At 44.4% G+C, this 14,292-nt stretch overlaps 1 protein-coding gene across 1 annotated transcript; it reads left to right on the top strand.

Moving 5' to 3' along the window:
* The first annotated feature begins 881 nt into the window (after positions 1 to 881).
* On the top strand, positions 882 to 12,292 carry Cdv3 (CDV3 homolog). The gene is given in 7 exon segments (XM_034484060.2): positions 882 to 1,336; positions 2,287 to 2,363; positions 7,396 to 7,538; positions 10,713 to 10,872; positions 11,204 to 11,206; positions 11,920 to 11,981; positions 11,984 to 12,292. Coding segments are annotated over 7 exon segments (921 nt in total). The 5' UTR covers positions 882 to 1,021; the 3' UTR covers positions 12,145 to 12,292.
* The last annotated feature ends 2,000 nt before the right edge of the window (positions 12,293 to 14,292 follow it).

Raw genomic sequence — 14,292 nt, 5'->3', positions numbered from 1 at the left:
TTATTTAACCTGGCCCTGGTAGACACTAGTCCAGGATGGAGTTCAAAATCAGTTCCCTTTCATTCATGTACTGGCTTATTTAAGATCCTTCCACAAAGAGAACTACGAATACTAATCCAGTGCTCCTCATCAAAAGTATTCCATTCAGAAGAAAAGTAACAGATGCCCGACCAGAGAGGGTGCAAGTACAGAAAAGCAGGGCAGGAGGAACGAGCTTGAACGTAGCTGGCTTAACATGGTCTCTTTCCTTTTCCTGAAAGTTCAAACGCCTACCAGGCCACAGTCCTGGCGAGCAGACGCACGTGTACCCTACGCATGCGCGCAACCAAGGCACAACCGCCCCCTCCGGCTGGTCTTCTTCAGCCAAGTCACCAACCCTCTAAATGCCCGCCCTCAAGGCAAAATCCTTGGCCAATCGGAGGCAGGAGTCACTAGGGACGTCACTCTTTTTGCACACACCCGCTTCTCCCCGCCCCCATACAGGGCACCGCCCCGTCGAAGGAACGGATTGTCACCTAAGCGCTCCGTCCCGGCATCTGATTGGCTCTCCTGGAAGACCCGCCCCCTTCTCATCCCGCCGCCCGCCGCCCGCCCCCCTCGGCGCGCCCACAGCGGCGGGCGGAACCGAGCGCGCAGGCGCGGCGCTGCCTCTCTCTGCTGGTGGCCCGCCCTCCCTCCTCCCCTCCCTCCCCTCCCCGTCCCCTCTCCCCTCCTCAGGCCCGCGCGTCTTCCTCCCGCACGCGCCGTCGTTAGCCGAGCGCTCGCCGGTGCGCGCCTTCCTTGTCCCTCAGGCAGCGGGGCGGACGCGACCCTGCTCCACGCTCGCGGTCCCGGCGAGGAGCGTACCACCGTTCCCCGGAGCGCGGGGGGAGCCGGCCGCCCTGCCGCCCGCGCCTCGGCGACCCCGCGGGGCTGAGGCGACGCCGCACCCGGCAGCCTGAGCGCACAGCCGGCCTTGACCCAGAGCTCCGAGCCGCGAGCGCCGCGCCCTCCGCCGGCCCCACCCATCCGGGCAGCGGCCATGGCCGAGACCGAGGAGCGGAGCCTGGACAACTTCTTCGCCAAGAGGGACAAGAAGAAGAAGAAGGAACGGAGCAGTCGGGCGGCCAACGCGGCGAGCGGCGCGGGCGGGAGCAGCGCAGCGGCGGGCTCCAGGCCGGGCGACGGCGGGAGCTTGGGCTCCGGTGCCAGGTCGGGCGACGGCGGGAGCTTGGGCTCCGGTGCCAGGTCGGGCGACGGCGGGAGCTCGGGCTCTGGTGCCAGGTCCGGAGACGGCGGGACCTCGAGGTCGGGAGACGGCGGGAGCGCGGGCCCCGCCGGCAAGGCCATAACGAAGGTGAGGGTCGGGAGGCCGGCGGCCCGCCGCATGTGCCCGCCCCCGCCGGCCCGGGAGGCCACGTGATTCGGGCTTCGCACGTCGGGCGGGCTCGCGGCCCCCGGGGCTCGTCTGGCCGCCCCCGTCCGCCGTCCCCCGCGCGCCGCGCCCTCTGGGCCACGGGGGTTGGGGCGGGCCGCGGTCCCCGGGTGACGTGTGCCTTAGTCCTCGTCGTCCCACTTGAGCCTCGTTGGGACCGGATCTCCTTTTCTTTAGTTCTCTAAGTCTCATATGTGCCGCCGGTGTAGCGTGGTTTGCTCTCCCAGCCGCGGCCACATAGAGCTAGGAATTGAGTTGTGGAATTCCTGTCGGTTTGCCCCCGCCGCCCAGCTTGCCCTGTAGTTGGTTTTAAGTAAAAGCGGCGGCACGGAGGGCGTTTGGTAACTCGGCACGTGTCGGGATCTAGCAAGGACGGGCTAAACTCTAAACTTTACAGTCCAGCTACTAGACCTATTCTATTTTTTATATAAGATCTCACTGTGTAGCCCTGGTTGGCCTCCAGTTCACAAAGAACCTCCGGCCTCTGCCTCCCGAGTATTGGGATTAAAGGTCTGTGCCACCGCCTGCAATTTTTTTTTTTTTTTTAAAGATCACATTTATTTGCCTGTTTGTGTGCTCGTACTCATGTGTACATGTGCGGAGAGGTTAGAGGCCGGGGTAAATTCTTTACACCACGTGGGCCTGGAGAGTCAGACTCTGGTCCTCGGTGTTGACTGCCGGTTCTTATAACCGGCTCAAGAATTCTGGCAGCCCCTGGCCGAATTTTTCCTAGTCTGAAATCTGTTTACCAAGATCTCATGTTTTGCAGGTACCTTTCCCAGTTTTGGGAGTCCTGATGGCCCTTGATCCCTTTTTTCTTAGTCTGAAACGTGCTTACCAGATACTCTAATGAGATGTTGTTTCTTCCATAGGATGAAAATGAGTGGAAAGAATTTGAGCAAAAAGAGGTTGATTACAGCGGATTAAGAGTACAGGCAATGCAAATAAGGTAGGATGTGATTATAAGTGGGATTAGATAACCTTGTTGCACATGAAAGTAGTGCACACGGTTACTTTTCTTTAGGCCCTGATCTTGAGCAAAGGCTGCCAACTCTAAAATCCTGTGACCATTTCCCTATTTGCAGCTATGTGGATTTTTATTTGAGTTGACCGAAATGGATTTTTGTCATTTTAAAAAGTTTAACACTCAGTGTTTAAACTTAGATGGTCTTCCCTACCCCCAGTAAGGTCTCCTGTAGCCACACTGCCCTGAGAACTTATTGAGTAGTTCAGGATATGGACCTATTTTTTTTTTTTCAAAAATATTTTAAGTGTTTTGCCTGTGTATGTGTCTGTACTGTCTTCTGGACTTGGAGTTGCAGCTGGGAGTGTGGGTGCTGGGAACTGGACCCTGACCTGTGGAAGAGCACTGTGTGTCCCTGACCTTGAACTCTTCATTCGAAAGTGTCCACCGAAATGCACCATCAGATTGTGCTTGAACTTGTTTTTTTTTTCTATTACTTGTTCTTATTTTAGTAAAGTTGTTTTTTTAGTTCTCTCTATGGTACAAGTTAAAATGTTTTTGCAGTTGCAGAGTAGAATAGTTCTAACACAGATTTGTATTAACCGAGAAGCCACCTTGAACACTCACCAAGAAGTGGAGCATTCTGTTGATGGAGCTGCTCCCCTGAAGCCTTGCATCCCCCCCCCCCCCCCACACACACACCTTTATCCCCAAGAGTAGCTTACCCTCCACTCCATTTGCACAGATCTTAGCTGTGTTTTCCATGCGGAACTTGAGCTGCTGGAATTGCAGGCCCGTGCTACCATTTCAGCCTCTGAAGTGACTAGCTTTCAAAAATTCAGGAAAACAGTCATTTTTCACAATTGGATTGGTTAATTAATTAAGAGACTTTAAATTTGAGAACCTACATTGTCAGGTTTAATCTGTGGTAGTTCATTTTAGATTTGGTTTTAAAAGTGACATGTTTGGAAAGAGTTTTGAGGTAGTAAAGGTAAGTAAGGGAAGACTTCAAAGTACAAAAGTAGAAGTAGGGCTCTATTCAAAATCCTTAACTCATCTTACATGTACAAAATGATCAGAAATTGTCTTTGATTTGAAGCTTGCAATTTGAAGAGAATCCCAGTGACCATATGCGGCCGGTGTTGAGGAAATAACTTTTTGTTTGTTTGTTTGTTTTTGAGACAGGGTTTCTCTATATAGCTCTGGCTGTCCTGGAACTCACTCTGTAGACCAGGCTGGCCTCAAACTCAGAAATCCACCTGCCTCTGCCTCCCAAGTGCTGGGATTAAAGGCACTCGACGTGCCACCACTGCCCGGCGGAAATAATTTTTTTCTTATCTCTAAATTGTCTTTTAAAATCTAGATTATAGTATTTATGATCTAAGGTAACATCTATTGAAAGATCAGCTAATATTTTAATGTATAGTTAATGTCTGTACCACCATTAATGTCCCTAGATGTTCTCACTTGTGAATTTATCAAATTAAACATTGCTTTTTATAGCCAGGAACTTAAAAGGAATCTTCCCTTTTGGTATGGCTTCTTTTGTGTTTTGTTTTGTTCCTTTCTTAACAATTTAATTACGTATTTGTCTCTGGGATATATATGTACATCTGTATGCAGGTGCCTGCGGAGGCCAGAAGGGAGCATCAGGTAGGTCCCTTGAAGCTGGAGTTACAGGTAGTTAAAGTTATGAGCTGTCTGAGTTCTAGGGACTGAATTTGTATCCCCCTGCAAGAGCAATATAGTCTCTGATGAGTAAAGTTTAGAAAATACTCCCACTGGGCTTGGTGGTGAAAGCCATAACTGTCAGCTGTTGAGGAGGCTGAGGTGGGGAGAACAAGGAAAATCAGGACTGCATGGGTTAGAGTGAGTTTGAGGTTACCCTGAGCAATTCAGTGAGACCCTATCTCAAAATTTAAAAGAAAAGGTAGAAAATGTTCTTGTTTTCTTTGTCCTGAGGCTTGATCTATAAATATGGAGAGGGAGTTTATAGGTTCCTTTTATCTGGGGTGGTTGGTAGACTGGATGTGGTCCCTGTTCTGTGGTAAAGTTAGGCTCTTGGTCTGCCCTTGTAATTTTTGGTCATGTCGTCTTGAATTTTAGTGGGTAAAAGTAACACTTTCTGAAGGTGGAGGGGTGGCCTTCAAGTGTTTTGAGTATAAAATTTGATTTTGTATGGAGAACATTTAAATTGAACTGGTTTTCTAGCAGGATATAAAACTCTCGCCTTTTATCTATTTTAGCTTTTTTAGAGTCAGGAAGTTGTTTTAAAGCTCAGGCTGGCCTTGAACTGCTGTGATCCTCCTGCTTTCAGCAGAGCCCTAGGATTATAGGAATCCGCACCACTATGCCCCGATTAGTTTGGCAAACCTCCCCCTTTGTGGAAATGCTGAAAGTCAGACATGGTTTTATACAACATAAGCAAGCACTCTACCACTGAGTCATATTCTCGGCTCTAATTTTATTACCTAACTTTTTCTTTTTTTTGGTTCTGTTTTTGAGGCAGGGTCTTGTGTCAAAGATGGAATTAAACTCCATATACAGTCAAGATTGAACTTAAGCTACTTATTCCCCTTGCTTTGCTTGCTTTGTTTGTTTAAGACATAGGGACAGTCCTACTGGGTTCTTCCAGGTTGACTTCCAGGTCGGAGTGGTGAACTATCTGATCTGCAGTAGACTACTAGCTTTTGTGCTGTGCTTTTCATGTTTTTAGCAGTAGTTTGTCGTTGCTCTTCAGTAGTTATTCTAGAAAATGTCACTTTTTTGTTAATGGTTTATAATCTAGGTGTGTTTAAAATTTGTGGTTATTTTAATTATTCTAAAAAGTCTCTAAGGCTAGGTTAGAAAAAGTGTCCTGGCAGGGTGTGATAGATAGGACAGACATATAATCCCAGAGTTTGAAATTGAGGCAGGAGGATTATGGGTTCAAGGCAAGGCCAGTCTTTAGCTACATTGAGAGAGACATTGTCTTAAAGAAGTGTGACATTTATTTACCTGATGCTATTAAGACAAATTGAAGTTTTTCATTAAATTGTGAACATGAAGTATATGCCTGAATGTTCACTCCTGTACTCTTGGATTTGAAGGCTAGAGGAGTCTGTGGGAGTATCTTCCTGTATCTTTCTGCCTTATTTTCTGAGATAAGGTCTCTGAACCTGAATCTCACCATTTTGGCTAAGCTGGCTAGTTAGTAAACTCTTAGGATCTACTTGTCTCTGGCCTGCAATGCTGTCATGCCTGGCTTTCATGTGGGTGTCAGGGATTTGAACTCCACTCTTCTTACTTTTTTGGTTTTGTTTGGTTTTTCAAGACAGGATTTCTCTGTGTAGCCCTGGCTGTCCTGGAACTTACTCTGTAGACCAGGCTGGTCTCGAACTCAGAAATCCACCTGCCTCTGCCTCCCAAGTGCTGGGAGTGTGCCAAGGCGTGTGCCACCACTGCTCAGCAAACTCTTTTTACTTTTAAAGCAAGTGTTCTTACCATATATACAGCTGAGCACTGAGCAATTGTGACTTAGTGCGTTGGTGAGTACAGAAATTCAAAATGTGAATGACTGACTGAAGGCTACTGCTTCAGTTACGCAGGTGTAAGTGCCATGGAGGTGGGAATCTTTTTCACCCTTTTTGGATGGATTAGATGGATTAAATTAGACATTACCATTAGCCAGATGCATCCAGATGAGTACCTATTTGATCCCTGAAGCAGTTACTATAATGCAACTATATTGACATGCCTCTTTAAAGTTTTAAAAAGGCAAAAAACTCTTGAAAAAATTGTGAAGATTGGATAAGTATAAATGTATTAAATGATTTAAATGGCATGAATATTTGTTACTGACCAGCATCATTTTATCTGGCTGTATAGGTTATATGTTAAAAGGGAAAACTGAGATTTGGCTTGACCATATCCTTTATCTCTTTTTCCTTTGTCTTTTAAAAATTAGTTTATTTTATGTGAGCATGCTATGGCATGCGTATCAGAATAAAACCAGCAGGAGTTAGTTCTCTTCCACCTTGTGGATCCTGGGGATTAAACTCAGGTAGTTAGGCTTGGCGGCAAGGACCAAGTTGTGATGTTTAGTTTTTGGAGAAAGTATCACTGGAGTCACCATTCTTTTGCCCCAGCTTGTGTGCTGAGGTTACCAGCCAGTCTCCAAATGGCGATTACTTCCTATGCTTGTCTTTTTGAGTTATGGGGATCAGCCCAAGACCAAGTGAGCCTTGCCCCTAGCTCTTGAGAGGCAGTCTTAAATACAGATTGAAAATTAGGCTGTTCCTCTTTGTTGGCATAAGTCTGTAAATGCTGGAGTTAATTCCAGCTGGCGGGCAGTGTCTTTAAAGGGTCTTAATAAAGATGGGTGTGGTGGTTTACACACGTTTGATTACAGCACTTGGGAGATAGAGACAGGAAGCTCAGCCAGGATCATCAACTTGCTTGAGCATATAGTGAGTTTAAGACCAGCCTGGGCTACCTGAGACCTTGCCTCAAAATCAAGTTAAAAAGGTCAAGAAATTTGTCTTGGATTCTAGGTATGGCTCAGTTTAGCATGTTTTTGTAGCATACAGGATTATCCAAGTTAGACTCCTCAACCGAAGGGGAGGGAAAACCAAACAAGAACAACACTAAGCCAGAAGAAATTTGGCTTAAAGCTAGGACACATCTTGCTTTTTTATGGGGCCAGCAGGGTGGGTTACTGGGCATTGCTGTTTAAGTTGATGGGCCTGGGTTTATTCCCTAGAACCCACGTGTTGGAAAGAGCTGATTCCCAAGTTTCACCCTAGAAAGTTTAGCTGGGCATGGTGGTGCACTCACACCTTTAGTCATGGCAGAGACAAGCAGTTCTCTGAGATGTCGATCCACGTTGCCTAGGTATCTGAGTCCATGCCAGTCAGGACTATTGGATAATGCGACCAAAGTTCAAGAAAGAAATATTTTTTTGTAGACGTTTCTCATATGGTGGTGGATGCATCTAGTCCCAGTTCTTGTGAAGTTCAGTGTGCTTGTTTTTCAATAGTGAAAAGGAAGATGATGATAATGAAAAGAGAGAAGATCCAGGAGATAATTGGGAAGAAGGCGGAGGTGGCAGTGGAGCAGAAAAATCTTCAGGTCCCTGGAATAAAACCGTTCCGGTACAAGCACCTCCTGCTCCAGTAACAGGTGATCTTGTGTTTTCCCTTCTAAGAGGGGGATGGGGAGAGTGGATCTGGATGTATTGCTTTAGTGGAAGGAATGTAGAAATTGAGTGACATACTTTTTTGCCCTGTAGGCTGTCAAAGTTTTGTTTTTATTTTTGGTGCTATTTTTGGAATGAAGCCACATAGTTTACCTGCTGCCATCATCCTACCACTAAATTACATCCTTGGCACTACACTTAGGTCTTGAAGCTTAAATTCTCAGCAGAAGGCAATGAGTAAAAGTTCTTTGGAACTAAAGAAGTGGTTAGGGGTTTATGTGTGCTGTTGGAGTGTGTTTGCATGTTTGTAGAAGTGCTTGTGAATTGGAGCTGTCATTGTCTGTCCACTCTTATTTTTTGAGAGTAGGTTTTCTCAAGGAACCAGGAATTCAAACCAATTCTAGCTATCTTAGCTAGCCAGGTTGCTTTTAGTATCATGTTTCTGCCTCTCTAGTGAGGTGACTGCCATGCCTGCCTAGGCTTACATGGATCTGATCATCTAGCTCTGGTCGTTGTACTTGTTCAACAGACTATATCCATTGAGTCATTTTCCTAGCTCAAAGCTTTTGTTTGGTTTTGGCTGTGCTAGAAATTGAACTCTTAAGAGCTTTGTGCATGCTAAGTGTGTTATAGCACAGAGCTGCATTTTCAACTCCTAAGTCTAGTGTTACTTATTTTATATAGCTCAGGCTGGCCTTGAGTCCTCCGTGTAATACAGATGACCTTATGCTACCCTATTTCCCTAAAACTGAGATGACGGTGTGAGTTTTCCTGGAAACTGTCTAACTTGAAATTTTTTTTTTTTTAGTTTTTATTTTTTGAGAATGTCATCCATATATTGGTAATATTCATCCCCACTCCACCCAGGCCCACCAACCACTCTTGCTTTTTGAGACAGGGTCCACTATGTAGCCCAGGCTAGCCCTGAATATTGTGTGGGTGTGTTGTGTCATGTTACGTTTTGGTGTGTGGGTGTGGATATCGGCTGTGTCTTTTTCTGTCACTCTAAATGCTTGAGACAAGTTCTCACTGAGTTTAGAGATCATTGAATAGCTGTACTGCACACTCCTGGGATATTATTTTCTCTGTCACCATCCACCCACCCACCCATGCCTGTGCTGTTTATAGGGGCATGTTGCCATCATGCCTGGAGTTGTAGTGCATATGAGTATAAGTTCTAATGGTTAGGGCAAGTGCTGAAACGACGGGTGTGAGTCGCTGTGGTAGTGCTGCTTGATTCCCCCCCCCCCCCAAAAAAAAAAAAAACTTGATGTTCTTTCAAGCTACTTCTGGAATGCCCCAGATACACAGCTTCTACAGGCCCTTAGTTCTTATGCTTTGGGACTGTATCTTTCCTCTTTGTGTCAGGTGCCTGAAAAGCCAGCTGGCAGATAAGCTAGATGAGAGGACTGTGGCCTGCTGTGCTGCTGGCATGGACACTGACATAGATTTTACACTGAGTGTACCTGTGTTCTGCTGTTGGGCCAGATGCAGTTTGTTTGCTTTTTAAGAATTTTATTATTTGTGTAGTGAGTTTGTGGAGCTGGATCTTGCCACCAGGTTTGTATAGAGAGAATCTTTACCTGCCAAACCATCTATTTCACTGGCCTCCAGGTCTTTTCATGTTTGCTTAATTTTACCCTATTACTAAAACCTCCCCAAGCCCTTTTTTTAAAAATGTGGCCTCTTTGGGGCTCAGCAATTAAGAGTGCTAACCTCTACTCGTAACTCTACCAGCACCAGAACCACATGTTAGTAATTCTTATCAGGGTGCTCACAAGTACCTATGACTCCAGTTTCAAGGAATCCACTTTTCCTTCTGGCCACCAGGGGCATCTGTGTATGTACATAATGTGTGCACACATTAAAGTGTAGCTCCTTCTTACTTCTCTGCTGTCATTTTTGGAATGGCACCCGTCTCCCTTTTTGTCTCTTGTAGAGTATACTGCCTGTTAGCATTTTGGGAAGTGATGGATGAGCTCAGTGATATCGATGGCTAGTCACAGTAGTTGTTGAGTACGTAAGACATGGTGGCTAATGTGACTGAGGAGTTGACATCTAGATTTCATTTCACTCATCTAAAATAGCTACATGTGTTGCTTTGAATCCCAGTACTCAGGACACAGGTAGATGGTGTCTTGAGTTGAGGCAGCCAGGGCTACCAAGTGGAGACTGTCTTTAAAATGAATAAGTGAATGAATGAGCGAGCAAGCCAGCAGGCAAGCCTCACAAGTCACACCACCCACAACACAAATAATAATTTTTTTAAAAAAAGCCACACATAGTGGCTGAAATGTAAGGGTCAATAGTTACTTGGGTTTGGCCTGGTTTCTTTAAAGATGGGTCTGAGTTGCCCAGGCTGGCTTTGAACTCAAGATCCTCCTGTCTCAGCCTCCCATATTGCAAGCATGTTCCACTATTCAATGCAGACAGTTTTTCATGTGTGTATCTCAAGTGCAGTTTAGATACTCAGTAAATAAGCATGTGTGCTTTCCCTCTGGTATAATTAAGCCTATAGAAATCAGTCTTTTAAACTATAAGAACATTTTATTTCAGCTAGTAGATGATTACAGTGCTATCATGTTGAGCCTCCCTAGCCTGAAACTTTTGAGTTTTTGAAAAGTAGAGAACAACTCTGCTTGAAAACATCTCAAGGGTCAGTTGGGGAAGACAGGAGATAGGAAAAACCTGAAAGATTGTAGCCCCCAAATTAAGTCACAGTAAATTTTAAGCCGAGGTGCTTGTTCCTCTTATAAGCACATAGAGAAACTTAACATCCAGTGATTTTAAGAGAATGAAATAAAGATAAGTTAGCTATTTTCTTCATTATTTCTATGAATGTAAAATACGGCATGTGCATTTTATTTAATAACTTATATAAGAGACCTTGTTTAGCTTGCCTTTCAAGGAAGGAAAGTGGATGTCACATTTACTGATAGGAACACCAGTGACCACAGTGTTGTATTCCAAAAGGGAACCTCTTGAGACTAAGAGATGGGCAGGTTTCTACTTTGAGATGTTTTCTCACAGACCTTTGCTTTTATTGTCTAGTCCAATCCTTTCTAAATCAGGGTTGCCTTTCTCACAATTGTTAAATGATCAGGAGTGTAGGACCATGTTCTGAGGTTGGACATTTGAATCAATGGTTTATCTATTAGTTACAGAAACCCCGGAGCCAGCAATGCCTAGTGGTGTATATAGGCCTCCTGGGGCAAGGCTAACTACGACAAGAAAAACGCCACAAGGACCACCAGAAATATACAGTGACACACAGTTCCCATCCTTGCAGTCCACTGCCAAGCATGTGGAGAGCCGGAAGTAAGTATGGGAGGCTCTGAGTTAGGCTTTCTGACAGGCAGCTGGGCACCAGGTGGGACTTGGGTATTCAGGAGGGAAGGAGAAGGTGGGGGAAGAGTCCTTTTTGGAAAGGACAAAAGAAAGGATGCTAAAAATAGGTTTTGCTGTCTGCTGTGTTTCTGTCACAGCTCCATTTACATAGTTCTTTTAAGTATATTATTACTGGCTTATGTTCCTTTTAAATATGGAAACTAGAATTGTAGAAGTATTTATCATTGCATTCCCAATAAATGTGAGTAGATGAAAGATGTTAGCATTTACAAATCTAATACTATAAATAATCTTATTTCAGCAGGTACTTAAAATGAATACTACCTGAAGTTAAATGACCACATATGGCACATCTACATCTTATTAGGGACATGAATTTTCAAAAGTAAATAAATTGGGAAGAAATGTAAATGGCATCAGATGGAAAAATTTTTTTGGGTGGTTTTAAAGTAAATCCCAGCCTTTTTGCCTCGCTGAGAGTACAGCTGGCTTGAATTTAGACCTCTACTTCGACATGCTTCTCCGTTCTGTCCTCATGTGTGGGGGACTCTGGGAGAGCAGTGACTTGCCACACACATCTTTCTGTACCTGATCTAATCAGACCACTCCCCCAGAGCAAAAGGGAGGAGAAATCGTTGAATGATGAGAACATTACTTGAATGAGAAAATTGTTGCCCTTATGCATAAAGACGTATTATCTACTAACTGCGAAAACTTAGAAGTGAGTCTTAGAAGGAATGTCATTCTACAGCTTCTTTCTGGTTGTCTTCAAGTTGGTCCCAAAAATATTCTATTCAGAAGATGGGACCTCAGAGCTTCAGTACAGTATTACATGTTTTCTGTTCAATTGAAGCCTTAAAATGGTTTGATAAGGATTTTTGTATTCCCTTCCTGTCTCTCCAGGATTATTCTTAGGGTCTTTTTTTTTTTTTTTTTTTTTTTTTTTTAATTCAAGGAAGAATACTTTGAAAATTCCCTAGTAAAGAAGAACTATTGATTACATTTCTTTTCCCTTAGGGATAAAGAAATGGAGAAGAGCTTTGAAGTAGTAAGACACAAACATAGAGGTAGGGAGGAGCTTTCAAAAACCAGGCCCTTACACTTCAGCTAGACAACCAGGATGCTGTGCTTGAAAATCAGAAGTACAGCCACACACAGTACAGTAAAAGAATGGTCTTTGCTAAGCCTTCCAAGATAACTAGACCACAGCTAACCACCAAGGACAGCCATCCAGCGTTTTGATTTCTGGACCTACAGTGACTGACTGAAGACCTCGAGTCCAGTGACTGTCCCTGTTGCACTATGGAAGTTCAAGAGTCACGACTGATCTTGATGTGTGTTGGATTTAGGGGTGTTTTCATTGTCTTAAATATTTGTGAATTAGGTTCAACGGTGTTTTCCATAGTTGCTCACTCTACGTATAAAACCAAACTTGCAGCCAGTGGTCATTTCAAACATCTTTATGTTCAGATACTGAGCCTTTGCAAGGTTGACTACCTCAGATTTGCTGCACTTAATTGTGGATTTCATGTGGATCACCACTTCTCCGTAAGGTTACAGCTATTAGTGTCTGTGTGAACCTTGAAACCAACTCTACTGGATTCCTGTCAGAAAGCCTTCAGAAGTCAGCATCTGGGTTCTGATCCGCTGTAAAAGATGAAGAGTTAAGTGACCTTAATTAACCTGTTCTGTGCCCCATCCTAAGGAATACTCTATAGGCTGTGGCTATGTTAGACTTCCTGAAACAAGCTGCTGTCAGAAATAATGTGTTTGGATCATCTGTGTGGGGCTTATGATTTGTAATTTAAGTTTAGTTGTATGAGGTAACTATGGATTTAATTCAACCAAACTTGGGTCTACCAAATGGGGTGTGGGTGGGGGGTAGTCTTGTTTCTTTGAATAATTTTTCATTCAGATAGTGCTTGTTCGGTTCCACATTAAGACCTTGCTTTTGGAGTAAGTTCCTTGAGGGCATACTGTGGTGAAATAGAAGCATTGGAATTGTGAAATGCCCTATGAATTTGCCAATCCTTAGGTGGAACCAGATAGCCTTTGATACGTATAAAGGACATCGGATCCGCTCCACTCCAGGTGCTGCTCAAGCCTCCTAATCAGGTCTAAATTGAACTGCTGTGGATGGAGTGTGGTGTCAGAAGGAGAGGGTTTCACTGACCTGGCTTTTAACAGTTCAAAGCAACAGGAGCAAAACACAAAGTTGCTCGTGAATCTTGCATGGTGTCTGATAAATCCTTGTGTGTGCCCCAACTTTGAAGGCTATGGGCTGTTCTGTAGATCCATTCATTGTTTAGCCAGCTCTTGTCATTGACCTTGGGAGTATGTTTGTGGTATTCACTTAGAGAGGCAGGGGAATAGCCAGTAATGTAGCACTTCTGTTGTTAGTAGTTACAGTTTATAGTAATTGGCTCTCAGAAGAGGTTACTGCTAAATTTCTTTCCACCTAATGAAATAGTCTGACAGTTACCTACTTTCATGGTTCAGTACACATACTCTATATTGGCATATGACTATGATGGCAGTGCCTGGGTTTCTCTTTGTAAATGAATCCCTTTGCCAGAGTTCAGACTTGCTCACTACTGACAGGAGTGGAACAGGTAATGGGGGAAGTTTTCCCAGCTTGAGAATGTGTCTTCCAGTTTAGTGGATTAGTGCAGCAGTGTGGGAAGCAGGAGGTGTAGGCCAGTGTCTCCTGACCATACTGCCCACTTCTGGCCAATAATGTTGGCATGATCTGAGCCAGCCAGGAGGAGGTTGGGTGATTAGAGGCTTGAGATTCTTAAACTGAAGACTTAATTTGGGCACCAGAAACCTTAACAAGTAATCTCACACCTTGAGCCACAAACTTCCCTTAAAGTATGCTTTACCCCAGCAACACACATACACACACAGATTCTGTTTGGGGTTATGGTTTAAGAAGTGAACAGAGACATGAGGTTTGTTTAATGGCATACTGTACTGGAATGCTGAAGACCTGCAGCAGATGTAAATTCCAAGTCTTGTTATAATTTTTTAAGATTGTGAAATTATCAAAATGCATATGAATCAAGTTTGAATACACTGTCTGGGTGGATGAGGCTGTCCATTGCAACCATTTCTTTCTTTGGGTTCTCAGGCATGGTTCCGACAGTGTAAGACCTCTGTAACATTTAATATTGAATAAACAGTAAACCTATGGATGGTGGAATGTGATGCTTTCTGTTGAAACTCCTTAGCCTAAACTCTTGAGAATGGAGAACAGTGTCCAGTTCACTTGTGGAGATGACCCCGCTCTCCAAGATTGTACTTAGAAATGTTTGCCAAATTCTGTAGGTGATAAAAGGCATGGGTGAAAATGGCTTCACGTAAGAGATACTCCTTCTGAAAAACATGTTC

The sequence above is a fragment of the Arvicanthis niloticus genome, chromosome 21 (assembly GCF_011762505.2).
Source record: "Arvicanthis niloticus isolate mArvNil1 chromosome 21, mArvNil1.pat.X, whole genome shotgun sequence".
In the NCBI taxonomy this organism is placed as follows: domain Eukaryota; kingdom Metazoa; phylum Chordata; class Mammalia; order Rodentia; family Muridae; genus Arvicanthis; species Arvicanthis niloticus.
Note: the sequence above shows the minus strand (reverse complement) of the source record. Positions and strands in the feature narration are given on the sequence as shown.